The sequence below is a fragment of the Varanus komodoensis genome, unplaced genomic scaffold (assembly GCF_004798865.1).
Source record: "Varanus komodoensis strain SLA01 unplaced genomic scaffold, ASM479886v1 scaffold27, whole genome shotgun sequence".
Classification (NCBI taxonomy): Eukaryota; Metazoa; Chordata; class Lepidosauria; order Squamata; family Varanidae; genus Varanus; species Varanus komodoensis.
The window spans coordinates 12,872,820-12,899,686 of record NW_025335701.1 but is presented as its reverse complement, the minus strand read 5'-3'; the positions used below and the strand labels follow the sequence as shown (position 1 = coordinate 12,899,686).

Genomic DNA, 26,867 nt, shown 5'->3' with positions numbered 1-26,867 from the left:
TTCAAGTTCATATGTTACCCTACAATGTAAAACAGGTTGAAAACACAAATAATGCAATAAAGATGTATAAGCTTTCATGGCAATTCAAATAAACATGCCAGGGAGAAAAAGATTTGCTTGGCCTCAAAAATAGAGTGTTGATGTGTCAGGTAAGCCTTCTTGGTCAGCCCAGCAGTGGGTGGGAATTCTGTAAATAGGGCACCTTAGTGGGAAGGCTTTCTTATCACCCTAAAATTATTGGCATGAGCCCCCAGCAGATGGCTTCCAAAGGACTTAGGGGTCCAACTACTACCCATAAGGGAGATGGCATTATTTTACATCCCCCAACCTCAAGTTATTTAGAAGCTTAAAGGTTAATGTGATTAACTTGACCCCATTTGGCACCTTTTGGCCAATTCCTGAAGGAGGACACAGGTGCTAGCAACTGTGCTGTCTCCTGTCTGCTCACTCTTCTGCTTCAATTAACTCAATTTTTGGGTTCCTGTTCATTCACACACACAAATAATCCATAGTTAATAACATGTGCTGCTTGCTTATATAAACTTGGCCTTTCAGTTAACCCCAGGAATGGACTAGTAGCCAGTGCAGCTGATGAAGCACTAGGGGCACTTGGTTATATTGAATTGTTATACTACCTGGGATGCCAGGTGTGATATTAAACATCTGCAGAGGAACTGTTATGTCATTGTAATAATGCCAGAGTTACAAAGTTGGTATAAGACGGATCTCTTCAGAAGCCTTCACTTGAAGTGTTTATAGCTAGTCTCTAGGAAAGGCAACTGCCAAATATGACCTAAAACTTTGGACTTTGTGAAGGATGCAGTGAGGTAGAGTGTAACAAATGGCTTTTTGCTAGGCTGTATGGGGAAATGCCTATGAAGGACAATGTGCATTTTCTGTGATGTTGCTATAGTTCTTGAACTTGGTGACCTCCGCAGCCTCAACCAGGCTGAATTCTCTTTTGTAAGACATTTACATATAAGCTAGCTAAGAAGGTAAAGTAAATCTCCCTATGTGAAATTTTGAACATAGGAAGTAAGGATGAAACAGTAATGAGTTAAAAACTGAAAAACTTTACCTGTTCTAGCTTAGAACAGGGCAAGCAGAATATGTCAAGCATTCACTTTCAACACTGTTGAGTAGGCATAGTCTGGATAAGCACATGATCTGACGCTCTAACACAGCAATCCTACAGCTTCCAGGGAGCAATAGGATGGTGCAGATCTCTTCCTTCACAGGCATAAACCAAACTACAACTGTGGAGGAGGAGATCCCATTGTCCCACTACAGCTGCAGAAAGCTGCTCTTTGCAACTGCAACTCTGTAGGATAAGTCAGAGGGAGAAGAGGTGGGCGGGCGTGATATGAGGATGGAGCAGGAGAGACCAGAATCTGCACAATCTTTAAAGCCTCTTCATCACCCAAGTTGCCTACAAGAGGTAAGTCAGCTATATGTACTAAGAGGTGTACCTAGTTGTAAATGTAAAGAAAATAAGGAACATGATGCATTCTTATCTCCCTCCCTCTCTTGTCCTCCCTGGCTCCTGCCAGGAGAACCATAGGGTCTAAAGAATGTTCTAGTCTGAATTCTTTGAGTGGCATTTCCTTCGGACCACACATTAAGACTACTGAATTGCGGTTAACCTCAGTTGTTCACTGAAACTTGTTAGTATGACTGCAAGTTAACACAGCTCACCAGTTAATACAGTAGATTATTGCTGATGAGGTATTAAGTTTATTTGGTCTGTATAGTTTCTTAATAGGCGCTATTTGCCTGAAGCTGATTATACTATCAAGTCTGAGGAATCCAAACCTTGGGAAATGGAGCATACTAAAAAGAGTGAACCACTAAAGTCCTGGGAAATGCTTGCTGACATGGAGGAGCCAGAGCAGAAAAAGCGGGAACAGGAATCTGTAAAGGCTTTGGAACCTATAAGACAGCAGGGAAAGAAGCTGGAACTTTCGAGGCCTTGGGAAGCTCACCTTAAAGAAGATGATGATTGCAGCCAAGAAGTCCCAAAGCCTTGGGTGACACAGGTTAGGGAACAGCAGAGCTCTCCCAAACCCTGGATAACCAAACTTAAGGAAGAGCAGGAGCCAAGGCAAGATGTTCCAAAGCCTTGGGTAACCAAAGCTAAGGAAGAGGCAGAACAAAAGCAGGGAGCAGCAAAAACCTGGGTTGCTCAAATCAGGGTGGAAACTGTGCAGAAACCAGAATCTGTGAAGCCTTGGGGTACGTGTATTAGAGAGGACACAGAGCAGAAGAAACAGGAACCTGCAAAGCCATGGGTAGCACATGTTGGGGAAGAGGTGGAACAAAAAACTCCATCCCCAAAGGCTTGGGCAACATCTGAGGGGGCACGCCAAACAATTCAACAGCCATTACAGAATCCGCCAAAGATCTGGGGAGCTGGAAATCTCGTGCCAAAGGAGCAAACTGAGTCAAAGAAGCCTGATTTGGAACCAAAAGAAGTGAGTTGTATAGGGCAATACTATTGGTTATATCAAATTTATGGTCCTTAAACTGCAGGCTAACGTTCTGGTGTAGCTATCAATTAAAAGTTTGACCTTGGTCAATGCACAGCTTTCATTGCTACAGTGTGTATGAAACCATTATTCTTGCATCATAGGCCTTAGTTGACTTGACAGGGTAGTACTAAGGGTTTTCTGGGTTTGGTAGTGACCTGGATACATCCATTCTTTCAACTGCAGGAATAGGTGTGAAATGAGTTTGACTAGATCCTTCTGCTTACTAGAAGGACACTGGCTTTATAGCATGTCCCTCTTTTTATCAATGCCTACTGGAACCTAAAGAAATAGCTTAGTTTTAAACCTGGTTGAGAGCCAGTGCTTTTTGGAACATAATCCAAAATGTATTTTCAATTGATGCACAGAAACTTTGCTGAAAAGAAGGCAACATATGTTTACAGAACATAATGGCAGACTCTAAAAGGCACTCGTAACACACTGGGAAGCCTGTTTGTGTGCTTTCCACTTTCATCTTGTATAATGGATATCAGAAGCTTTCACTTCTGCTTAACCAAAAATCCCCTTTTACAGCCAAACTCAAAACTGGCTTGTTTAATACGTTCCTTGGAACAAGCTAGCATCAAATGTTAACTTCAGATCCTGGCTTTAAGAAGCCAGAATTCAGGCATAACTAGGAATTATGTTTAGTTCAAAAAGAAGTAAACATTTCTGATTCACAGGAGGAGCAGGGAGCAACTGAGCCCAAAGCTCACACATATAATTTGCACATAACAGCCTATGTTACTGGGTTCACATGGAAGCAGGGTCTCCCAGCCATCTCCCGCTTTGTTTCTAGGTTACAAAACAATTCAAGAATGCCCTGTTCCTGGGTTGTATTCTTTGATGTGGAAACCTGGGCCTCTGGGATATATAGGAAGGAACAATGCAGATTTTTAGTTATTGGTTTGTTGCTGGATTAAAATTCTGGTTTGTTTTCTCAAGCCGAAGTTCCAGGTTCACAGGTCATGGAGCACAGCCCAGGAATGGGCTGTACATGGAGTGTGTTACAATCTGGAAACAGTGGAAGCAGGGAGTGGTCAGGATCAGCTTGCTTGCTTGCACCCTTGCAATCCTGCTAACTCATGGATTAAGCAACTCGTGTGGTTCGCACATAGTAACAACCCTATAGTATAAAACTCTGCTTTCCCTTTACATCCAAACTGGTCCAGGATTTTGGGATATAACTAAATGCTATAACTTTGAGGTATTTTTGCCTCCATATATGGTGGATGTAAGCTGGATCTTGGTAGTTGTAGACATTGTGGAACCACAAAAAGGTGTGATGATAAACGCATACCTTGAAATTTGATTAAAGAAATCTTAAGTGTATGAATCTTATTAAATTAAAGCTGTCTTTTCATGGAGAAGATGCAGCATTGCTAACTAGAAACCTTCACAAATTTTTGATGTTCAAAAATGGGGAGTAATACAGGGCACTCTGTAATACTTTGCAAAGCTTCTGTTAAGAAGGTTATATTCTGCAGCAATAGCTTCACAGAAATTGTATTGGTTTCCTATCTTTAAATGCTTCCTTATTGATGGAGTGGGAGATGTAAAGTCTTACTTAAGGCTTACTCTGCCCTGATCAAATGGAACCGCATGCCTGCTGATATGTGGCAGTTGAGATTGGATCCCCCCTGCATGACCAGCCTGGACTGAAAAGATAGTTTGGCAAAATTATTTTTCTAAATGCTTTTTAATCTAGAGACGGGAGCGCAGACTGAAGCTTGACTCTGATGTGAAACAAGTAGGTAAAAATACCACTGGGTTATGAGTTTCCTAAAGCAAAGCAAACATAGACTGTGTTCATAACACTCTCTTCTAGTGCATTTGCATGCAAGTTGTGCATTTACTGATCTGGTTCTTTGGAGTAGGTTTAGAAATTACATTAAATTGATATTTGTGTGGCATGATTACTGATTTACAAAATAATCCTATCATGTTTTATATGTTTGTCTTTAGCACTGGCATACCTTGGGTAGCAATAGCTTCTAAAGTTTGCTGTTGTGTTCTAACAAATTTCATAATTATTTTACATAGGGTGGAAAGACAGATGGAGTAAGTGGACAAGGCACTGATGCTGTAACGAAAAAAGAGAGCCTTCAGACACTTGGAGAATCCTGTAAACTACCTAGGAGTCTCCAAAACATCATGCAGGTGTGCTAGCCAGATCTTACTGAAGTGGGCACTGAAAATGTTTTGGGGTACTTGAATTAAGAGTCCCGAAGCTGGAATACTTTCTCTGAAGTATCTTATGTCAGTCTTTTCAGGGAGAGTAAGCTGTATCATAAAAGCTTGGATCCTAACTTGGACATCTGCTTGCAGAATGGGTCTTTTCTGCCTTGCCTTTCCTGCTGTGTCCCCAGAGCAAGGCAGTCTAGAACAGATTGGGGAATGGTATAAGGATATGCTTCGGGAAAATGGAGTGCATAAAATTCTTGCTCCTTGTGGAACTGGAAGGCACTCTGCTCACACAAAGGCACCTTTGGATCCAAAGCTGCATGCTAACTCCAATTGCATTTTGAAGCCTAAAATGTTACAGTGGAAAAGTATGGCTATTACTTTGTCTGCTTGTTGCTTCTGTGCTACTGACAGCCCCAAATCCCATGGCTAAGCAAAGGACCAAGTTAAAATAGATTAGATAGATCCTAGTCAGCTCAAAGCAGCTTCCAATTTCTTCTGGACTTAGAATATTTTGGAGAGCAGAACCCCATTGATGGCAGAGCAGGCATTCTACAATCAAATCATTTAATTCAAACGCACCTATTGTCAAGTCTGGATTTATAGGTTAATTTACATCTATAGGCTTGGTGATTTATATGTAATCTGCCATGAGCCCATAATACCTTATTGGGAGGGGGTGTCCTGCTATAAAGTTTCATTTCTGTGCACATCATTCAGTGCAACTTAATGTATAGGTCACAGTGAATGGAATCTGAGTCAACACCATGAAACTTCAAGTGTCAAATTGTTATACACAATTGTTTCAGGCTGACACTCATAAGAATACTTGTGAGAATTAGGAATGTGGACTTAATCACTCGGTTGTTTTGGCTCATAATTTGCAAGAGCAAATCTGCCTTGTTGCTTTGTTTATTAACCCTTTATTCCTCGGGATTTCAATCAGAAATGAAGTTTGGATGGCTGTCACATTCCTCCTGGATGATTTTACAGCCTGAAAGTTGGGCTTAAGTAAAAATGTGGAGTCTTGCTCTTTAAGTGTCTTCAATCAAACTTAAAATACTGGACACAGTATTCACTTCCAGTGACTTGTACTTTAAAAACATGTTCTCTAGTGATGTGTAGAAGCTGCCTCCTGTGAATGAAGTTATATGCCTGTACTGTGTTGAGACCCTTGCTTTTACTAGGGCTACCTAATCAAATTAATGAGTACCTTTTACATCTTGTTTTGGTTACATCTTTCCTGAAAGGTTCAGATAGCCCAGGTGGAATAGTGGTTAGGTTGTTAGATTGGGATTTGGGAAATCTGGGTTCTGGTCTCCACTCTGCTATGGAGCTCATTAGGTGACTTGGGGTCAGTCACACTCTGTCAGCCCAACCTACCTCACGGGAGGGTATTGTGAGGATAAGATTAAGAGGAGAAGGAGAATTTTGTGAGCTGCCTTGAGTTCCTTGAAAGAAAAAAAGGCGGCTATATAATACCAAATACACTTACTGAATGACATAATACACAGTTTGGTGAATGGTGTGATAAGTTGCTGGCTTTCTCTAATGCTACAGTTCCTTAATATCAATAGTAGAACAAATGTTAGTGGGAGTGATCTTGTTTGATATAAACTTGCTCGATTCTTGTCTTTGAACTTTGGTTAATCATACCCAAGGACTGAAGGATTAACTACTTAAATACAGTGGTATTAGGTGAAAAATGTTCTGCAACTACATTTTTTCTGCACAAAGATCATTTTTTAAAAATGCCTTATTACAAAAAACTTGCTACAAGGAATGAACATAATATGAATCAAGTTGGACAAATACTTTTTGTTTTAATGGATACAGTCCAAGTCAGATCTAAAATCAAAGCTGTAATTTATGTACAGCTTTCCAGTCATACCAAAGTTAGTATAACGGTTCTCAGAGCCGTTGTTTTCAAGATGTCCCTCCATATGTTTTGACCTACATCTTTTGTTGGTCTTCACCAGTGGCTATGAGCTGGTGGAAGATGCATGGAAAAATGGGGAGGGTCAAAAGTTGCCCAGTGTAATCTCAATGTACACCAAGTGCTATTGATGTGTAATGTTAACATGCTTGCAGGTATTCCACTAAAAGAGCTTCCGGGGCTGATGCTTTGCGAGTGCCACTGTGCACCACTAGCCTAAGTTGCCCCTGGTGCAATGCTAATTGTGTATTCTGGCCTGGAGTGCCTTTTACTAACATAAGTTGAATAAGATCTCAATTGATTTAGGGCAGAGGGAAGTTTTCAGAGTAAATTTTTACCAGTAAACAGTACTTCACACATCACTTGGTTCAATAAAGCTGCCTCATGTTTGGCACATCTATATCTGTTCATTCATTTGCAGGTGTAGGCTTGGATACATGATAAACATGTTAAGGGGTTATAATAGGGCAAGATACATTCTAAGAAATATGAAGCATGTCCTTGAATATATGGCTTGTAAAAGGAAAGCCTAAACCAAAAGTGGCCTTCCAAATTATACATTACATGTTTCAGTAACACTGAAGGTTCTTATTTTCTGCTGAACTTGTTTCTAGTTTATATTTGACAAATTTAGCTAGGCCCATACTAAATATCTTTTAAAACAAATTGTTTTCCAAGTATATACTTTGCTTGATCATGGTATTATAGTCTAGTCCTATATTTGCTATAATGATTCAGCACTGGATCCAACACTTGCTTAGATCTTATAGCAGAAAAATAAGTTAAATATGGTATTGCTAATTTCATTGCTTACTACTAAACCCATGAACAATTGGGAGCAGTCAGGCCGTGCTTACCCATACTGATAGAAATAGTATTGTTTGTTACAGCATTGATTTTCTTGAAATTAAATTCCTGCAATATCAAAATGGAAGCAGGTCAAAGAAACATTGAACAGCTGCTATTTCTGTTTCCTTATTTGATTTATAGCTCACCATTTTTTCTTATAACTTACATAATTCTCCCCCTCCTCTCAGTCTTATCCCCACAACAACATCCCTGTGAGGTAGGTTGGGCTGAGAGTCTGTGACTGTCCCAAAGTCACCCATTGGCTGCACAGCTGAGTGGGGACGTGAAATCTGATTGCCTGAGTCCCAGTCCTGCACTCTTAACCACTACACCACCCTGACTTTCATGTCACCATACATCTCTGATTTTAAACCTTGTAGTATATTATGTTCCATGGATGAGACTAAAGCAAAGAGCTGCTCACTTTCTAGGCAACTGAGAAGTTTATGAGCTCAGTAGTTGCCATATCTTGACAAATTTGAAACTACCATAATCTAAAAATTAACCTCAACTAGAAAAGTGAGTGAATGCATGATATCCTGTTTAAAACATCACTTGTAAAAGAACTTATCTAATAGAGAATAATTCTGAAAATGGCATTTGAAGGACTTCATTGTAGAGACTGATCTTATTTGTGATGTATATATGCAGCACAGTTATAGGCATCTTTATTTGTACAGACATCAATTTTCCAGAAGTGTTAATACCAAAGGAAGGAAGGAAAAACCATTTCTTCTGTCCCTCTCCTCCAGTGTGTCAAAGCACCCATTCCCATAAAAAGAACTGAAGGGGGAAAAGGAAGGGGCTGAATCGAGATATAATATGATGTGTTGCTTCCAGTTCCAGTTTCTACTTCTACTTCATCTTGCTGATACTTACCATGGCCTTCTAAAAACAAAGTTTGTTGAGACAGAAACAAGCTTCTCTCATACATAAATTTATTTCTTGATTCAGTGTGAGTATTTCCACAGCTTTTTCACATGCTGAGAAGATGGAAGAATCTGAAGTAGGGAGAAAGCAAAAGAAGGCAGTGGCTGTGTCTTGCAAAGACCTTGCTCCCATGTTGCAGGAGGAATATGTTTGGAATCCCACCTGCATTTCTGGACCAAAGCCCCGAAGATGCTCTGTATTCTCCAACATTTGGAAGCACCTTTCCAATATCAAGTTTTAAGTGCTGTTTGTTTTCTACCCAGTCAAATGCAATATGAAGACTATCATATCTGCTTTTGAATCTTTGGGCCAACAGATTTGCAATAGTATGAATTGGATGACAACCAAATTCTTCCTGTTTAAAAAAAAAAAAAACTTTTCCATTTGCTTTCTTCTGAACCTGTAAGTGGAGATACCCTTAATTCCCAAAAACAAGTGTTTTTATCTTGACTATTAAGGAATGTCTGAAACAATTTCACTGTCTGGTTCAGATGCAGTGATGGCTGAAGATGTTGGCTATAGTAACTTCAGAGTCCTGCAGCAGTGCTCAGAAGATCTAGCAAGTACAGTGTTCCTTACACTAATGGGGACTTGAAGATCTATCACTGTTTCTTGGAAGAGCTTGTTTTTCTGTTTTTTTTTTTTTTGAATAAACTTGCAAAAGAGATCGCTTCTCTAGCCCATCAAGATTTACTGCAGAGATTTAGCATGTAGTAATCACTACTCGTATTTTATCCTTTACATTTTTTCTCACTTCTGCTAGAAGGCTGCAACATTTTTGAGATCATCTTTAGATCTTTTGGAGGCTGACCAGTTTTATGTAATTAAGAAGTAACTTCATCCCATGGCATACACATTCTGTTGTAGTAATGTGGTTGGCTATCTAGTATGATCTCCCATGCTGCTTTCCTGTTACTTGCATAGGCTGTGAGCAAACTTTACCACTCTGGAGGACTTCACATATTTTAAAGTTGTTTTAATCTGCAGAATGTCCATTCTCCCTTTTTCAATGCTTCTGTAATAACAATGTTTGTGGCATTATCTTTCTCCCTTCACATTTTGTCCATTCATCTGTAACTACTTCTAAATGCAGCACTTGGTTGATTTTTTTCCTTGCACAGATTCCATTATACATTCATATTCTGACTTTAAAAGATGCTTGCATAAAGAATGTGTTCTGGACAAATTGTAAGATAGTCTTAATACGTTAAAAGCTTCCTGCCAATATGCATTTTCAGATATTGACAATGGGATTCCAGAAGAAGCATGAACTGTGTTTACCTGCTTTTCAGATGTCATTTTGTCTAAAAGTGAAACTGAGGTTTTGGGCGGGGGGGTTGTTTTGTTTTTTTTTGTGGTGGAGGAATATAACTGTAATATTTGTTCAGTTGAACATGCTGTGATGGAGGAACTGGTTGTTATATGCTGGTGTTATTGAGAAGATGTGATTTGCCAATACTGTCAAACAGTGGATACTGTCAAGCAGTGTGGAAATGCCACCATAGACTATATGTTGGTTCCACCATTATGCTAAGCAGAGGGGGAGAGAAAAAATAGTAGTTTGCTGGTGAATACTAGGCTATGGCAGAGTGAGGAGTTGCAACCAAGCATAAGATTAATAGGAAATACATTATAATTTATAAGAGTAATGAAGTCAAAATACGGTTCAATTTCAGTTACTTTAAACAATTCAAACAAGTATACTAGCAGCTCCTTCTTGTTACTCTGTACTATATTCCAGTTCACTGAGGTCTAGTAAGTCAGAAACAGATCCATCAACTGTACCAAAGAAGAAATAGAAATCATTTTTGTGACAATGGGAATACCTTCCACAGGCAGAAATATACTACTTGGGGTTGAGGGATGTCTCAGTTTACAGTGTAGGATTTCTTTGTCCGTAGTCGAAAAGAATTTTAATGATACTGTACATAGTCTTACATAAGCATTTATTACAGATTTTAGAGGGAAAATGGGAGTAAATGTATGAACACCTTGTCTAAAATATTTTACTCATTGTTCCAAAAGACAATATTGTATAATCCACTGTTCCATTTTTTTCCAGGGGGAAAAAGGGTTTCAGAAAGAAAATGGAAAATTCCCAGTTATTTTTCTGAGCCTTCATTGATATTTTCTCATTCTGTTAGGTTCCCAAATCTGTACATCAGCCAGCTGCAGAGTTTTGCTCTACTTCTAGTCTTCCAAAAGATCCAGTACTAAGAAGGGAAAAACTACAGGATTTGATGACTCAGATACAAGGAACATACAATTTCATACAGGTATATTTCCCTGTTTAACAAGGTAACACAAGACCAGTCAAGAGCAGACTTGATGCTTCACGTTGAATATGATTGAGGTCGGGAGGTATAGAGGACTTCGTGCTGGGTCAAGATTTTGAGGAGTAGATAATGGATTGCTCAATTATTCTGAACTGCTATATATTCTTACAGTTTTTTTCTGAGTAAAATCTTGCTTTTTTCAAAAGCTGTATTATCCTTTTGTGTCTAAGGAGTCCCTCCTGGATTTTGATAAACCTTCACAAAGTTCCATTTGCTCATCACAAGCAGCTTCTGTTGATTCTACAGGTAAATCCAGTGATGGTTAACTGTGAACAAGATAGACTATGTTTTTGAAGTCTTGTAAACCTCTTGATCATTTTTGTAAGTAAAATGACTAGAAAAGCTTGTCTGGAAACTACCTAACTAGTTAGTTCTACCCAACTAAAATTAAATTGGGTGATGAAAGGCTAGCAGTCAATAGGCCATGCTGTCTGGGGATGATGGGGATTGTGGTCCACTGCATCTGCAGGGCACTAGACTGGTTTTAAACCACTGTTTCTATTAAATTGGGGCAGGCATTAAAACTAGATGATTTACTCTTTTAAATTAAATTACATCTAAAATCCCACACTGATGAAAATTTGAAGAAAGAATTATGGATTTATAAATAAACTGTACTACAGTGAAAGTCTGAAAAGATCTCTACTTTTGAATTGATACTTTGAAGACTTTGGACTGTGGTCTTCACACAGCTAGCTACTAAGATGCAAAATAATTCTTGCAAATGTAAGGGCTAAACATCCTAACAATAGATTATCAGAAGATGACATACCCCATTATACTGCATAGTAGTAGATCAGCTGTGAAACTTTTCTTCAGTTGTTTACAGTATGAAAAGGGGTGACTGTATTCTTCTGTTTCGTAGCTTCTAATGAACAACTTTCAAGCCAGAACAATTTTGTTGAGCAACCAGCACAGGTAAGAATTAATGATAATATTTGTCAAGTAAATATTAAATACCATTATTAAATAGTAAAGTTGTAATTGTAAATTTGATGTTTTTTGTAGGCTTTACATCAGTATTTTAGTAATCTGCCATATTACAAAGTGGGATGTAAATAACTTAGAATTTGAGTTTAAATAATTGGGAGGCATGGTAGTTGGGGTCTAAAGCAGACAGGGAGCCAGTTAAGGTATTTTGAACTGCAGCTTTGCATCATTACCATCAAACATGGCCTATGGTCAGAAATGATGGGAGCTGTAGATCAAAACAACCATAAGGCAGTGGGTTGCCTGACCTTGATAAAGAACCACAGAACTGGCTTTGTGTGTGCACAGTGGAGATTTGGACTTGTCTGCCATGCAGCCTGGATAGAAACAACTGCTTAATTATAAGGATGTCTTCAAAGCAGCTTTGATAAGGCATTGGGCTCTGTCCCGTGTCAGTCTTTGTGAGGACACAGCCATTGTACCTTGCCTAAGTAGCTCCTTATAATTCCTTTTGTGTCCAGTCATCAATTGGACTCACTGTATATTGTCTTAAATAACACCCAGACTGTCCAAAAATCAGTAGCAACATGCATATCCCTTTACATCAGACTGTGACAGAAGCAAGTATCAGCACTGGGGCTGAAAACTTCTGTGGACACTTAACAGTCATCTTCTAGGATAGTGCTTGATTGGTGTACAGCCAGCAAGACTCTGGTCCCATAGACATGTTATGATTCTTCCAATATGGAGAGGATCTGATTTCAGACATCATTGGCTTCAGGCTGATGTGATCTTCATATGTTAAGACCCACTCCCTACTTCACAAAATGTTTGCCGTAAAAGGTAAACTGTGGTTTCTGATTGTACTTGGTGCCAAATTTGGACACCATGGCAACTATAGTTTAGAACAGGAAACAGATAATTTTGGAGTTTCAAAGGGAGCCTTCTGGTGGACAGAGAGACCAGAGAAGCCAAGACATGCTTCCCCTCTGAAATGCCTTTACCAGATGGGCAAATGGGCCTGCCTAGTAAAATTGCAGGGCAGGAGAATGGAAAAAAAAATCTGCCTCTATAGGATGCACATAACCTTCCAGTTTGGGGGCTTAATGAGATTTAAATGTTTCATTATCTAGAATGTTCTTATTGTGAGCTTGTGAAAATATGACAATGTAAAGCCATATTCACATTTAAGAAAAAATCCAGTGATATTAAACTGTTGACACGCTTAATTTTAGCAGCCTCAAAGAAATTTGTATAGAATAGATGAGAGTTCATCTGTCTCAGATCAGAGTTCAACTCTCTTCCATTAAGGCTGTTAAAGCACCTCCTTCTGTTTTGGTGTCACTATTAGTTCCCATCTCACTCTGGGATGTGTTGTACATGGATATTTTCTCACTCAGAATAATCACCTGGAAATATTGAGTCCAACTTTGAAACTGCCAATCTTGTCTTAACATTATTTTTACCTTTGGTATACATTCTTTTTTTTTTTTTTTACCAACAACATTATGAGTCTGAAAGTTTTCTATGGAAAATAAAGGAGTGGAGGATTTTTCATCTCACTTGACAAACTGAAATAAAAGCCTTTCCAGTAGTTTCTAACTATGAAAACAGTTTTTAAAATCCTCCTTATTTCTAGGAGATACCAATTCTATAAACTTCTGTTATCAGGCTGCTGCTTCTCCCATGACCTTGCATGGCTCAAACACCTCCTTAGCTTCTGATAACATGTTGTCTGGATCTGAAACTGAACTTGGTTCGCCACAGGTAAAATAAACATACTAATTTTTCTCTCTGCTTTTCTCTTAACTGAACCCAGATTTAATGTCTTAATACTTGAAAAACAAATCGAAGAAGGGAATAGAGGAAGGGGAAGGCTGAGCAAGGTTACTGTGCAACAATGCTTGTGGAGTAATACAGACAATTTTGCACAAGTGTATTATGATTTCTTTCAGACTCCCATCCCATAATGTACTGTCATTGAACATGAAGGGGAAATATAGCATTGTTGATAATGCCTTGAAGCTTATCCTTTTAAAAATCACAGAACTAGAGTGGTGGGAGGGAGTCAGTAGTTTTGGCTATACTTCTGAGGAAAGCCTCAATGGAGAGGAAATTGAAGGACAAAAGCAGAGAAAGAATGTATCTTGTATCTCTACCCTTTATCCTTAAAGGAGGAACTCATAAGGCAGCCAGCAACAGAGATAAAACCATGGAAAGAAGCAGAACCCAGCCTGCTTCTCCGTTGCAAATATCGCCATTCCTCTGCTGTTTTTCAGCTGTAGGCCGATCCAGGTTGTGGCTGGGCTAGATAGTTTACCTGCACTCGTTCCCAGGGAGTGACTGCTAATCCAACTTTGTCTGTATGTGATTCACTCCTGTTGGATAATAAGGTGTTAGCTGACAATCATAAGACAGTTTGCAAAAGCCTAATTATCAGTTTTGAATAGTTTGGCTTTCAGACAACAGCACTCCTCTGTTTTACAGAAGTTACACCTAAGGTACAACAGGGCATCTTATCCTACTACATATTATGTTAGCAGTCTAGTTTCTGGGGTTCCAGTTCTGAGTAGTAGGTTCCTTTAAACTGCATATGTTTATGTATATGTGTTGCTGTTTTGCCTGTGCATTTTGATTTGTAACTTTTATAAGTGACTCAGAGGACTCCGTGTGGCAATAGTCAGCTTTATATTTTTATGTTTCTAATAAAATGGACTTATGTCCATAAAAAGCCATAAAGGCTTTAATCTGTAAGGTGCCACGATACTTCATGCATTGTAAAAGAGACTAACATGAAGACTAGCTTTCTTGAACTGATTTCTTGTGTTCTCTTACAATACAAATTGCTCTTCTAAAATGAGTGAAAGGTTTTTAACTTTACAGTTTATTACTGCATTTGCTGGCATTTTGATGACATTTAATTGTGATTGGTTAAATAAAATTCAACTGAAATTCAAAATGCAATAATTAAAATTCAGTTAACCCAGTTTTAAGCTTTTTTGCACTCACCTTTGGGTGTTTTGCTTTTATTCTGAAAGAATTGTTACATATTTGAGTAATATAGCTATATTACATGACAACTAAATGATTGCAGTAGCAGAAATTGTCATGTGATCTTGCAATTGTCACTTGATTGGTGCTGTAGCTCAGTGTCAGAACACAGGTTTTGCATGCAGTAAAAGGTGCCAGGTTAAATCTCTGCATAGGGCTAAGGATTTCAACCCCAGGGAGCTCCTGCCAGTCAGGATCAACAATAATAGACTGGATGGCCCTGTGGGCTGACTTGGTACAAGACAGCTTCCTGTGTTACTAAAATGTAGGCCTAGTTGTACTCTGCTGCGTGGAAATAGAAATTCAGAGTACCATTACATGCAGTTTTGAACAATGATGTAGGAAAACTGCTAGATATGGGTTATTGAATTTAGAATGTCCTCATTCTGTGCTTATCATCCTGCAGCCTGATAACAGGATAGAGCCTTGGATTCGAAAGAACCTCCAAGGTTCAATATTAAACTTTCAAGCCAGGTAACAAAGATGGCATGCTGTGCAATGAGCTTTCTCTACTACCAGCCTCCATCAGTATCTTACAAAATGACAAGTTTAGTCTGGCCATTTTCATATATGTCCTGTTTAACAGTTCATGTGTCTGTGTCTCCAGACATCTGCTCCACATTCTCAAGAGTCTGAGAACTTCAGTTCACCTCAGTCTTTGTATCAGGCAAACCAAGGGATTTCTGAGCCATTAGTCCCCCCAAAGAGTGAAATGGCTCCGGTAAGTATAATAATGCCTCAAACCTAGGAAAAATGCATTAAATAGAAGTTCTTATGGGTGAGTTTGTATAAAAATCTATGTGCTGCTACTGCTATAATATAGATTCTCTGGAAAACTCCTAGCAAATGTTCAACTGTCATTTGGGAAAAGGTAACATTGCTCTGATGCAGGTATTAAACGTATTAAACATAGAAATAATGACAGCTTTTGTATGACAAAAGTCCAGTTGCATAAGGAACGAAGTTCACATTAACTTCTGCACACATAAATGCCTCTTTAAATATTTACGTGTCTAGTTCAAACACGTTTGACATAGTCAGCAGAGACCGATGGAAATACTGAATGCGCAGCAAGATTCAAATTGTAAGCAGAAGCTATTCTATTCTTTGCTATGCCTGATTGTTGGCTTGCAGAAACTGCTGATGTTTGACAGCCAGGGTTTACCAACTTATATTCCTTCCCACTAGGAAGACTGGGTAACACATAAAGGTTTGCTTTTGTTTTCCTTCAAGGCTCCTGCTCTTTCAAGTGAATCCCAGACACCATCAAGAACCAGTACTGCATCGCCAATACTCCAAGGAAAAGTTTTCCAGTCTCCTCCAAGTAGCAGTGCTGTTAGCATGAAAGCACCTCCCTTTCAGGCTATGCAGACTGTGAGTACCTTGGTTGTTGAGGCAAACATAATTAGATGGGAGGGCAAAACCTGTACCTGAAGAGGCAGAATATACTTCCCCTCACAAATGGGGAACAGCCCTGCATAGTGCACAGGTGCCTGCAAATTGAGGATTTGTGCCAAGGTAAACTCACTTTGCATGATAGATATAAATTGATTTACCACAAGTTGGAAAAGAAGCAATCTGTACAGAATCCCTCTTGACTTCTTTATACATATATTTAGACCACGCTATTGAATTGCTGCTCTATAGTTCCTGCTTGAAGTTATGGAGATGAGACTAGAACTGCAGTAAATTAGGGGCTTAACTTTTATCTCTGAATGAAAGTCAGTGCATGTTGCTGAGAGAATGGATAAAGCACTGGAGTTCCTGGGAAAGTGTAGGTCTCTTCTCCCCAACCCAGTGAAATGCGGAAATACTTCAATTTCTGCTTTGTGGGCTATATGCTAGCAGAAGCACGAAAACTTCTGCTTGTGGACTATAGAAACTCAGAAGTAAATAGGCATATTTTGAATAATTATTTGCTGTGTTGCAGGTGTTCAAAGTGAATGCACCTTTGCCACCTCGCAAGGAACAGGATATCAAAGAGAATTCTCTGCATTCTGCAGGATATAATCAGAATTTTTCTACAGCAAGTACACAGACTCCACCCCCATGTAAACTACAGTCTACTCAAAATTCTGAGCAATCCACTTTTTCTCAAGAGCCTCTGCCAAATGGTAAGGAGAATTTCAGCATGAGGATGGTAACTGAGGAGATGAATCTCATGAGGAGACTGGAGTGCAACTTAAATTACACCCCAGGAATGAGTGTTAAAGAATATTGAATGCAAATTATTTAAAGGAACTTGTTAATGGCTAAAGAACCGTCATCAAGGACCGTTAAGAATGGCAGCTTACCATTGCCAAATTGCTCGCCTCCAAGGCAAAGTAAGAAAGCAGCTAGGCTTATCTGATGCTGAGCTATAACGCTGTCATTTTTGGCATGTGCTTGCTCTTCCTCCCCTCCCTCCCTCTCTCTTTTTCTTTTATTGTATCACAGACCTAACTACTTTCATTTGACTGTGTAATACAGGGTACTTTACTCCTTGGGAACTGCATTTTTGCATTTAGCCCAGACCCTGCTTTTTATTACACCTCTCATTCATTACCTTTTTCACCTACATCTAACTGAAATAGAAAATTACTAGCTACCTCTTCCTTGGTCTCACAAGACACTACTGAATCATGGAAATGAACGTAATCAAAGGTATAGCAAAACGTTTATCTCCCTTTATATGGTAATTTGTGGAAAATGCCAGAACTTTTCCTTTCCATCACTTTTAGATGTCTGCCTTTTCTAGATGTTGTAATACTATGAGTGCTAGCACTCTGATTCTATGTCAGTCCCCTACAGACCACGTGTTCAGATGAAGAGCAGGGTCATCTTCCTTCCTTACATGTGGGAGACATTGGTACATTAAGCCGCGCCATCCTGGCATATGGTGGGTTGGTTGTTACACAAATGATCAGGCTCATGGCAGGTTCTTTGCCCTGTTCTTCTGTAGCGTTCTCCCTCAGTCCTTTGATGGATATTTCAAGGGACAGATTTATCTCCCCCCCCCCAGAAAAAAATCCGGTGCAGATGGCAAGAAGGATTAGGTCCCCCAGAAGCCCAATTCTCGAGGGACAAGTGCCATTCATATTGGGTGACTATGTCTTCATAACCTGTAGACATGCAGCCAATATGCCAATATAGCACTGAGCCCTGGCAAAGCAGGGTGGTCACTCATCACCAGGTTTTGCCTTCTCTTAGCAAATCCCTCTAGCTGTTAATTCAGCAACAAGGTATGTAGATGCTCTGCATCTTTCTATGTGAATAAACAGAAATAATTGATGCACAAGGCACAATGACTCCAGTTCTGTCTGTGTATCATGCCTTCTCTCCTCTGCTAAAGAGGTTCAGTCAGAGTGGATATAATGTCAGCATTGCATTGGTCAAAACAGGTGTGATTTCAGCTCTCATGCTCTAAGTGCTTGACTCCAATTCACTGTCAAGGGGGGGCAGTGGTTTTGCAGTTCATGTCCTGGGTCCTAGAGACACCTTTCACTATTCAACTTGTTAAGTTGCAAAGCAGTGGAAGTTGGATAACTTTCGAGTTATCATGGTTGCCTTGATCCTATTTCAGCCCTGAAATGGAGAGCAGGCCTCTCTCACACAGGAAGGCATGCACTAGTCTGGGAAGAATAGCCTATTCCACAATTTTTTTCATTCAATATAGAAAATAAACTTACTATGGTAAGTCCCACATTATATTTAGGGAGTTCTAGAAGGTGGGTTGTATTAACAGGGAAGATACCCTTAGGTGTTGCAAGCAAAGCATTACACAACAATTATCCTGGAAAATTAAAAACTCATCCTGCTTCTGTGCAGGAGGTTTTAGGAATGTTTAAACATTTATTTATTTAAATATTTTCCTTCTCATCTTAAGCAGGTAACTACCAGGCTGAGACATCTGTTCCTGTAAGCAACAGTAGTCTCACCTTTTATGCTGCACAGACAACTACATTCCCTAGACCACCTCAGCCTTTTGTCACAGGTCGTGGCTCAGTCAGAGGATCTCTCAGAGGTGCAAGATCAGTGAGCAATTCTTACCGTTCTCCTGGTGGCTATAAAGGTATGTACAGGCAGCTTCTGTGGAAATGCTTAGGAAAGGCTATATCCAAGTATAGTTCTACTCAGTCAGAAGTAGCTGCAGCAATCCAGGAGTGTTGTAATAAACCAAAAGAATGACCTATGGCTCAATTAGTTCATTTTTTGGCAACAGTTAACAGCAGCCCTCCCCCTCCCGGTGCCTCCAGAAATATTGAACTGCAGTTCCCCTGGTCCCCCAACCAGCTGTGAATACTGTTCATTTGTGAAGGTTCAGTTTGTACGACAAGATGCACTTCGGATATCCCAACCATTTTCTGGAGCTTACAGTGTCTACTGGAAATGTGGCAATTCCTTGATTAATATATTATGCCATTTAGTATTTCAAGCACTTGAATAAATATTTGTACAAAGGTTACGTGCCCTAAAGAATTCCGCCTGTGCTTAATCTGAAGTATTATGTTTATACTAAGGATTGTCCCTCTGTTTGGGATCCTGAAGGGAGTAGCACACTCCTTGACTTGCACACTAGGAGTGTTAGGGATAACACTCTTCTCAACATGGTTCCTGGTTACTTTCTACAGACCAAACTGTTGGTCATGTCGAAGAGTCCCTCCCTGGGCATCTCTTTCCAGAACAATATATTGGGTTATTTTCCTGCCATTGTGGTGGTGGTGGGGATTCTCCAGTATGCTACTTGATGTCCAAAAGAATAAATTGGGTTTTTTTTTTTTTTTTGTTAGCATTGGTTCTAAAAGGAAATGTCGTCTTGGTAGGATAAAATGGCTTCATCTTCTATCCCAGCAGGTTTTGAAGCTTACAGGGGTTCACCTTCAATCCCTAATGGCACCTATGGTCAATTGCAGCTTCCTGGCAGAGACTATGCTCCAATGCAGTATCCTCAGAGGGTAATGACTTTGGCAAGCTTTGCACTACACCCTTATAAAAGGAGGCTTAACATTGGTGGTGGAGTCTTGGGCCCAGCTCAGAAGCCAAAAGCAAGCACTGGCTTGTAAATAATCCGATTTGGGATGCTTCACAAATCTGACATCATGCTATTGTAATGGACTGTTGATTTGGGGCTAATCCTAATTGAATGCCATCTAGAAAAAGCTAAAACAATATACAGGAAGTCCCCTACATACAAACGAGTTCCGTTTCAAAAGTGCATTCATAAGTCCAGTTTGTTCCCAAGTCCAACAAAGTTAGTCTAAGTACCCAACTAACAGGGAAGGTCACAAAGCAGCCTGTCTGTAGCTTGACAACAAAAAGAAGCAGCCCTTCTGTAGCACCTCAGATCATCACGTAGGATTTCTCAGAAGTCAGCCCTGGTACTTAGTCGAGAAGCAATATTTGAGGTTGCCCGAATTCATAATTGTACCACACACCACATGCATGCGTGTCATTAAGTAACCAGAGTTTTGCACTTTGGCTTTAAGAATCCTGCAAAGGTGATCTCCTGACTTGGTCTTGATGCAGGGAATAAATCCATTGCACTAATAATACTGTGACAAGAATCAACTGTGATTTAAAGGACACATACTTAAAATGCATCCCACTGATTTCAGTGAGCATTAATTATATTGGACTGTGAATGACATTTTATTTAAAGCATTTCTATGCACTTTGTTTTTTTAAAGATCCAAAGCATAAAAAGATTCCCCCACCCCCAAAGAAACCTGCAGTGAAAAATAAACCCCAGAGCAGGCTGTAATACACTGCTGTCAGAATGGATATTAAATGTGACAGTATCAATGGTCATGAAACAGCTGTTGAAACAATTTTTCAGCACATGATGGAATAATATTATTCAGTGCATGACATCCAAGGGGAGGCTTTTCTGAAAAATAGATGTGATTACTGTAAAGTCTTTGTTCTGGTCCTCAGATAACTGAGGACCACCAACCCAGGGAGGCAGTGCAGGAGGATACCTTGGTTGATAGTATCAGAAGGTACTTTGCAGTCTTGGGGCAACAGGTCTCCATTCCCCCTTTTCCTTCCCTGATAAAGATCATCCAGCAGAACAACCAAGGTTGAGTCGGTCCCAAAGCCAAGTCTAGACCTCTAAGAGCAGCAGTGCGCTTTATGGACAGGAATAGCTCACTTCTTGCCACCTGTCTAATACCTTAAATGTTGACAGCCGGCTGGCTCTAGATATTACCTGGTTGCTCTTAATTAAATTGAAACCAATGTTTTTGTTCCTCCAGGATATGAGTTACCAGCAGAACTATAAGCGAGGAGGTATTAATAGTGGTCGAGCCAACTCAAGAGGTAAGGCTACATCTAATATTGCTTAAAATGCATTTCCGTCTTCTATATTTATTTCGAGCCATGATACAGCATTTGGACTGCCTTCTATAGTGACGGGATGTTTCAGTATGCCTCACACCGCATGTGTTTTTGCTTGGAATACCAAACGCTGTGCTCTTTAGTTTCTTTAGTTCAAAGGTTTTACTCTCAGTAGGGGTAAACTGCACAATCTGACCACCCCCAAATCCAATACAACTGACTTGGGTGTCCTGATCACATTCACAACTTGTGAGTGTGCAAGGAAATATTTGACTCAACCTGAACAGGACTTCTGTTCTTGGCAGGTGGGGTTTGTGGGGCCTGGCAACTGACACAAAAACCTGCAGAATGTCATCCTGTTGCAGCTGAAGATGATGGGGCTTGTAGTTGCTGGCTTCATATAATGGAGGCACAGTACATGTCCTAGTTTAATTTAGGGCAAGTTCAAAGTGCCTTTTGCCTGATTTAAACTAGGCTACCGTACTGGTAAAAAGGGAGGGGAGTGAAATTTCAAGTTTCTCAATCTAATTTTTGATAGCTAGAAAGCCTTGCCAGGATTATTTCAGAATTTGGGATAGGGGCTTCTACTGAAGATCATCATTCTTAAAACAGACTTGCCTTTATTCCATAAGCTAGTTGTTTTCAGCATTCAACAGGAGTGAATTCTGCCCTGTTGACCCAATCATATTTCAAACAAAAATGCGACATACTTTACAATGGCAAAGCGCTTGTAGAGTTGATATTACAGGACTCAAGGATGCTATGTAGTCTGTTACCCTTCTTTCATTTATGACAGGAATACAGTAGCTTTTCTGGTAAGAACAGAGATTCTCACCACCACCAGAACATCTGCAGCCTGAATGACGAGTGACTGTGACCATCCCCAGTAGAATGGCCTGACCCTGCGCATGTCAGGGTTTCTCTTAGCACAGAGAAAGGGACTTTGCCAGCAGTGGAAGGAGCTTTGCCTGGCATCTTCCTATGAGCTGTGTGTCTGGCATGGGTCCTTTGGGAGTCCATGACCCCATTGGGAGGGCGAGTGCATGCAGGGGAATTCCCACTAATACAGTAAATCTGAGTTTGGAGATCACAGCAAAGATTTCTCAAGAGGGGCCAAGTTCCACCACCTGAAGGAACTGCCGACTCTGCAGGCTAGAGCAGGGAGGCCAGTAGGCTAGGGATTCTCTGCTCCTCTTTCATAAGTACATAGTTTTCTATTGCACAGGGTTGGTGGCTAGGAAAAGTAGACTTTGCAACACCCATCTGAAGGTCAGACTAGAAGAAAACAATCCCATGGCGGGTTGTCCCCTCCCCCCCCCTTTAAATTTTGTCTACTAGTGTAGAAGGAGGGTTTTAAGGAGTGGTTTTAAGGATACTGATCTGGATCCACATGCCTTTGCAGGTAGTGATGGCCATCACCGAAAAATGGTGGGGAATGGCTAATCATAGATCTGTTCTTGCTTCTAGAATGGCCCTCAGCAGCTTGTATTCCTTCAGGTACTCTGGTTTATTCTCAGAGAAACCACAGTCAAGGCAGGAAATGCTCTTTTCTATCAATATTCCAATCAATCAATATTGGATGTTTTGCCAAGTTGCTACATAGATTGCAACTGCCTTTGTTAGGCATTTTATAAACCTTTGCCTTGAGTTTGCTGAGGTTATGTTGAAACCTGCTACTTGATTGGAGCAGAACATCAAATTCCATTCTGGTTGTCCTTAGGACGCACAAATTTCAATTTTTTTCCTCTAACCTACAGGACCTCTTTTTCGTTCACTACAGTTTCCTATTTCTGTCCCAGTTTCAGTCAGCTTTTAGACCCAGGTTTTTAGTTGGGATAGATTCCCTTGGTTCTACCACTTTACTGGGGGAGTCACCCTCTTAGATCAGAATGTTTGATAATTCTGCAAATTCCCAACTCCATTGGTGGGACAGGAGGGACCTGTCTATCATTTGATGTCCTACTCTGAGAAGAAGCATGTGTCATAAACTAGAAAATCTTTTAGAGACCAAAACCAGCTTACATAATACATTTTAAGAATAGCACTTTCATTTATGAGGAATCTTTTACTGTCACCTTTTCATTAAACCATTAGTATATGTTTGGGAGATAACATGGATATAATCTAATTTCAGTCTACCAAAAACTGCCATTACTAATTCAGTGTAGCCATTGCAGCAGCTCTGTGCAGACTTTACATAATCCTTAAAGTTTCTATGTTTTAGGTTGCAGGCAAGGAAACAGACAGGAAGAGAATTGCTCATCAGGTAGAGCTCAAGGTAGAACTCGTGGTAGAGAATACTTCAGAAGAAGGGAGCTGAGAAAAACTGAGAGAAATGGGAAAGAAGCAGAGAGTCCAAAAGCAGTCTTGTAGCTGCCAATATGCACCAGTTCCGTTAGCATTTATAAACAGTACAGTTCATATTGGTAACTTGATTTTCTACACTAAATAAACACACATTTTTAAGATTTGTCCTTTCTTAATAGCAAGAATAGTGCACAATGGGGTATATTTTCTGTGCTGAGGGTAGGCACTTAAGAGGTCATCTTATTTATCAGTGTGGGCACTGGGCCACTGCACATTTCACCCTTGAATACAAATGCGCACATGCAACAGTGCTACCCTGTGCAAACATGCTTGAAGTACTTGAAGTCAATAGGGCGTAAGTTTGTTTTGCAAATAAACGTTGGGTTTCTGTTGCATTTATAGTTTAAAATGTGAGAATTAATTTGAAGGGCATATATATGTAAGTATCTGGAATATATTCTGGAAATCCAGCAATACAAACTAGTGGATATTCAACTAGATACTTTGGCTCTGAAATCATACAATGAACAAAAATCCCTCAATGGTGGATGTGTACTACTCTGTATGACATCCAGCTTAGGAATTTTATTATAATCAGTATATAAGTATTACTGATAAATAATGAATTAGCTATTTGCATCCAACCTCTCCCACTCTTTCTAGATCAAGGCAGACTCGGCTCATTCCAGTGCTAAGCTTTTTGTAGAAGCATACTTACTGCATATCCTATACATGTTCTGCCTTCAGAAAGGAAGGAGTTTTAGTTTAAAGCAAAAGTGGAGTTGTACAGTGCTGATTGGGTGATTAGCTACTCTGCTCTTAAAGCTGGACTGCAAATAGAACTGATTGGCTGGCTCTTTTTGGTCAGCAAGTTACCTTGCTGACTTCACCATTTTAAAAAGCAGAGAAATTTTTAAAAATATTGAACAGATGTTGGAGTAGACAAGTCTGATGGGGGCCTGGAAAAATGAGCAAAACAGAGGCTTCTTGAATTGTGATGGTTACTCTCATTTAATAGGCAGTACAAGCTGAGGTAAAGCAGAGTTTGTCTTGCAGCTCAAAACCCCCACCATCTTTGATTGTATGTGTCATTCTTTGAATAAAAGTGTCTCCATCCTCAGTTTGAAGAAAAATAGATAATGAATTTGGGGCAAGTCTGGAAATGGAATCTGTCTAGTACATAAACACTGAGAATTCATTTTAAAAGTACTTGGAACCATTTGCCTGAAAATTGATCGTGAAGAATCCTGAATTCTGATTTTAAGGTTACTTCAGAACTAACCATTGCTCATGATCTTCAACAGCAGGATGGAGTGATTCTTCTCAGGTGAGCAGCCCAGAACGTGACAGTGAGACCTTTAACAGTGGGGACTCTGGGCAGGGTGACTCCCGCAGCATCACTCCTGTTGACATGCCAGTGACAAGCCAAGCGGCAACCATACTACCTGTGCACGTCTATCCCCTCCCACAGCAGATGAGAGTTGCCTTTTCTGCTGCTCGAACATCTAACTTGGCTCCTGGAACTCTAGATCAACCCATCGTGTTTGACCTCCTGTTAAACAACCTTGGTGAAACCTTTGATATCCAGCTGGGTAGGTTTAACTGTCCTGTCAATGGCACCTATGTGTTCATTTTTCATATGCTGAAGCTCGCTGTGAATGTTCCCCTGTATGTGAATCTCATGAAAAACGAAGAGGTTTTAGTGTCTGCATATGCCAATGATGGTGCTCCAGATCATGAGACTGCCAGTAACCACGCAGTCCTCCAGCTTTTCCAAGGAGACCAGATTTGGCTACGTCTCCATAGAGGAGCTATTTATGGAAGTAGTTGGAAATACTCCACATTCTCCGGATACCTCCTGTATCAAGACTGACTATTATGTTTACAGTAAATCTGCTCCAAACCATGTAGTGAAAGAAGGTGAAAGCTGGGGTCTAGTTTTGCACTGCATACTGACTATTTAAATACACACGTCTGAAATGGGGGTATGGAAATCTATCTTGCTAAGAGATGGAGGTGGGTCAGCACTGATGTGGCACTTTATCGGTTATGATGTAGCCTTGATAGGAAAGCTGTGAATGTTACGTTTGCACTTACTCTTGAACTGTAATTATCAGCTTCTATGCTCTTCAAAATTTGCCTCAAGCCTAGGCTATCCACAATGCCTTGTGCCTAAATAAAAACGTTAATATGCCTTAGTATCAGTGTCTATAGTACTGGGATAACTGTGGGTATGTGATTTCTTCTGATGTTCTTCATAGAGAATGGGGAGGGGAGCAAATGCAGTGGTAGAGCATATGCCTTAAATGTAGGAGATCCCAGACTCCATTCCAGAATCTCCAGGTAAAGGGAAGAAAGAGCAGACGATGGAGATCTCTGCCTGAAGTCCTGGAGAGCTGCTGCTAGTCAAGGTGACACAGGCTACACTTCGATCCAACTCACACATTTGCATATTCCCTGATAAAAATCCAGTTGGTAACAGTCAGAGTGAAGATCTGAAGTGTTTCCCATTTTTTTACAGACCTGCCTGCAAACCTTCATTTCTTAAGCCCCATTGTAAGATGTGGGGCTTAAGCCAGTGCTGGAAGGAAGACTGGTAGCTAATGGAATTAGTTTTAGAAGTGTTTTAGTTCTTCTTGGCATTTGATCTCTCCACACAAGTCCCAACATGCAAAGCAAATGCTGTTTACTGCATATGCTGGTTAGGCTCATGCAACTGCCCACTGTGTGTGGGGAAATGCTGCTTTGAGGATTATGGAATAAAACCTGTACCTGCTTGCTCCGTGATACATGGAGCAGGATTTAATGCTGTGCTTATCGGTTTGTAGCCAATACAAGTGGCACTTCAGAGATGGGGAACTTGTGGCCCTCCAGATTTTTTTGGCCTTTTTCTGTCAGCCAGTGGTTGGAAAATAAGGGTGCTGCAGTTCAACTTCTAGGGGGCTGCAACTTCCTTACTGCTTCATGGGCATCTTTTTTTTATGGGCAACTTAATTTATATTGTTTTACAGGATTCTATTTATTTATGGTTGTGAGCCGCCCCGAGGCTTCGGTGAATGGGGCGGCATCTAAGTTCCCTAAATAAATAAATAAGCATTTTACATATATGACACTTGCCATGACAGCATCCACCTTTGCAGACTTGAGAGAAAAGCCTGTGCCTTTAAGTCTTTCCACATCCATTTGCTAAAACCATCTGGGTGGCTTCATGTTGGTGGTTGTCATTGCTGTTAAGAAATGAGAGTGGTTGAAACAAAATGCTTTCATGTGTGGGCTCTTTTGGGTGTTAGAGGTGAAAATGAGCTTGTCAGTACAGAAGAGTGATAAGACTAATGAGAGAACTTCTTAATGCTCTAATCATCCACCAAAGTGGCCATCATTTTAAATGTGTCTTTGGGGACATATACTGGTTGCACAGCTACTGTTCCAGATGTTTGAGATTTAGCAACATGAGTTCAAATTAATCTGTAAGTGAGTAAGATCCACAAATTTAAGCTATTACTT

General features: G+C 40.1%; 1 protein-coding gene across 17 annotated transcripts in view; it reads left to right on the top strand.

Annotated features, from left to right (window-relative positions):
• Positions 1–25,562, top strand: part of CAPRIN2 (caprin family member 2) — a 33,730-nt gene extending 8,168 nt beyond the window's left edge. For 4 of the 17 annotated variants that reach the window (XM_044434267.1, XM_044434266.1, XM_044434265.1 and 1 more), the window contains 14 exons: positions 1,752–2,471; positions 4,234–4,275; positions 4,569–4,685; positions 10,569–10,700; positions 10,907–11,006; positions 11,626–11,678; positions 13,362–13,457; positions 15,349–15,462; positions 15,975–16,115; positions 16,672–16,855; positions 18,607–18,792; positions 19,572–19,675; positions 20,975–21,038; positions 24,668–25,562. In XM_044434267.1, the coding sequence (XP_044290202.1) occupies positions 1,752–2,471; positions 4,234–4,275; positions 4,569–4,685; positions 10,569–10,700; positions 10,907–11,006; positions 11,626–11,678; positions 13,362–13,457; positions 15,349–15,462; positions 15,975–16,115; positions 16,672–16,855; positions 18,607–18,792; positions 19,572–19,675; positions 20,975–21,038; positions 24,668–25,236 (2,622 nt within the window). In that variant the 3' untranslated portion in view covers positions 25,237–25,562. The remainder of the gene's footprint in view (positions 1–1,751; positions 2,472–4,233; positions 4,276–4,568; positions 4,686–10,568; positions 10,701–10,906; positions 11,007–11,625; positions 11,679–13,361; positions 13,458–15,348; positions 15,463–15,974; positions 16,116–16,671; positions 16,856–18,606; positions 18,793–19,571; positions 19,676–20,974; positions 21,039–24,667) is intronic. The other 13 variants (XM_044434272.1, XM_044434263.1, XM_044434262.1 and 10 more) reach the window with 13 other exon arrangements.
• The last annotated feature ends 1,305 nt before the right edge of the window (positions 25,563–26,867 follow it).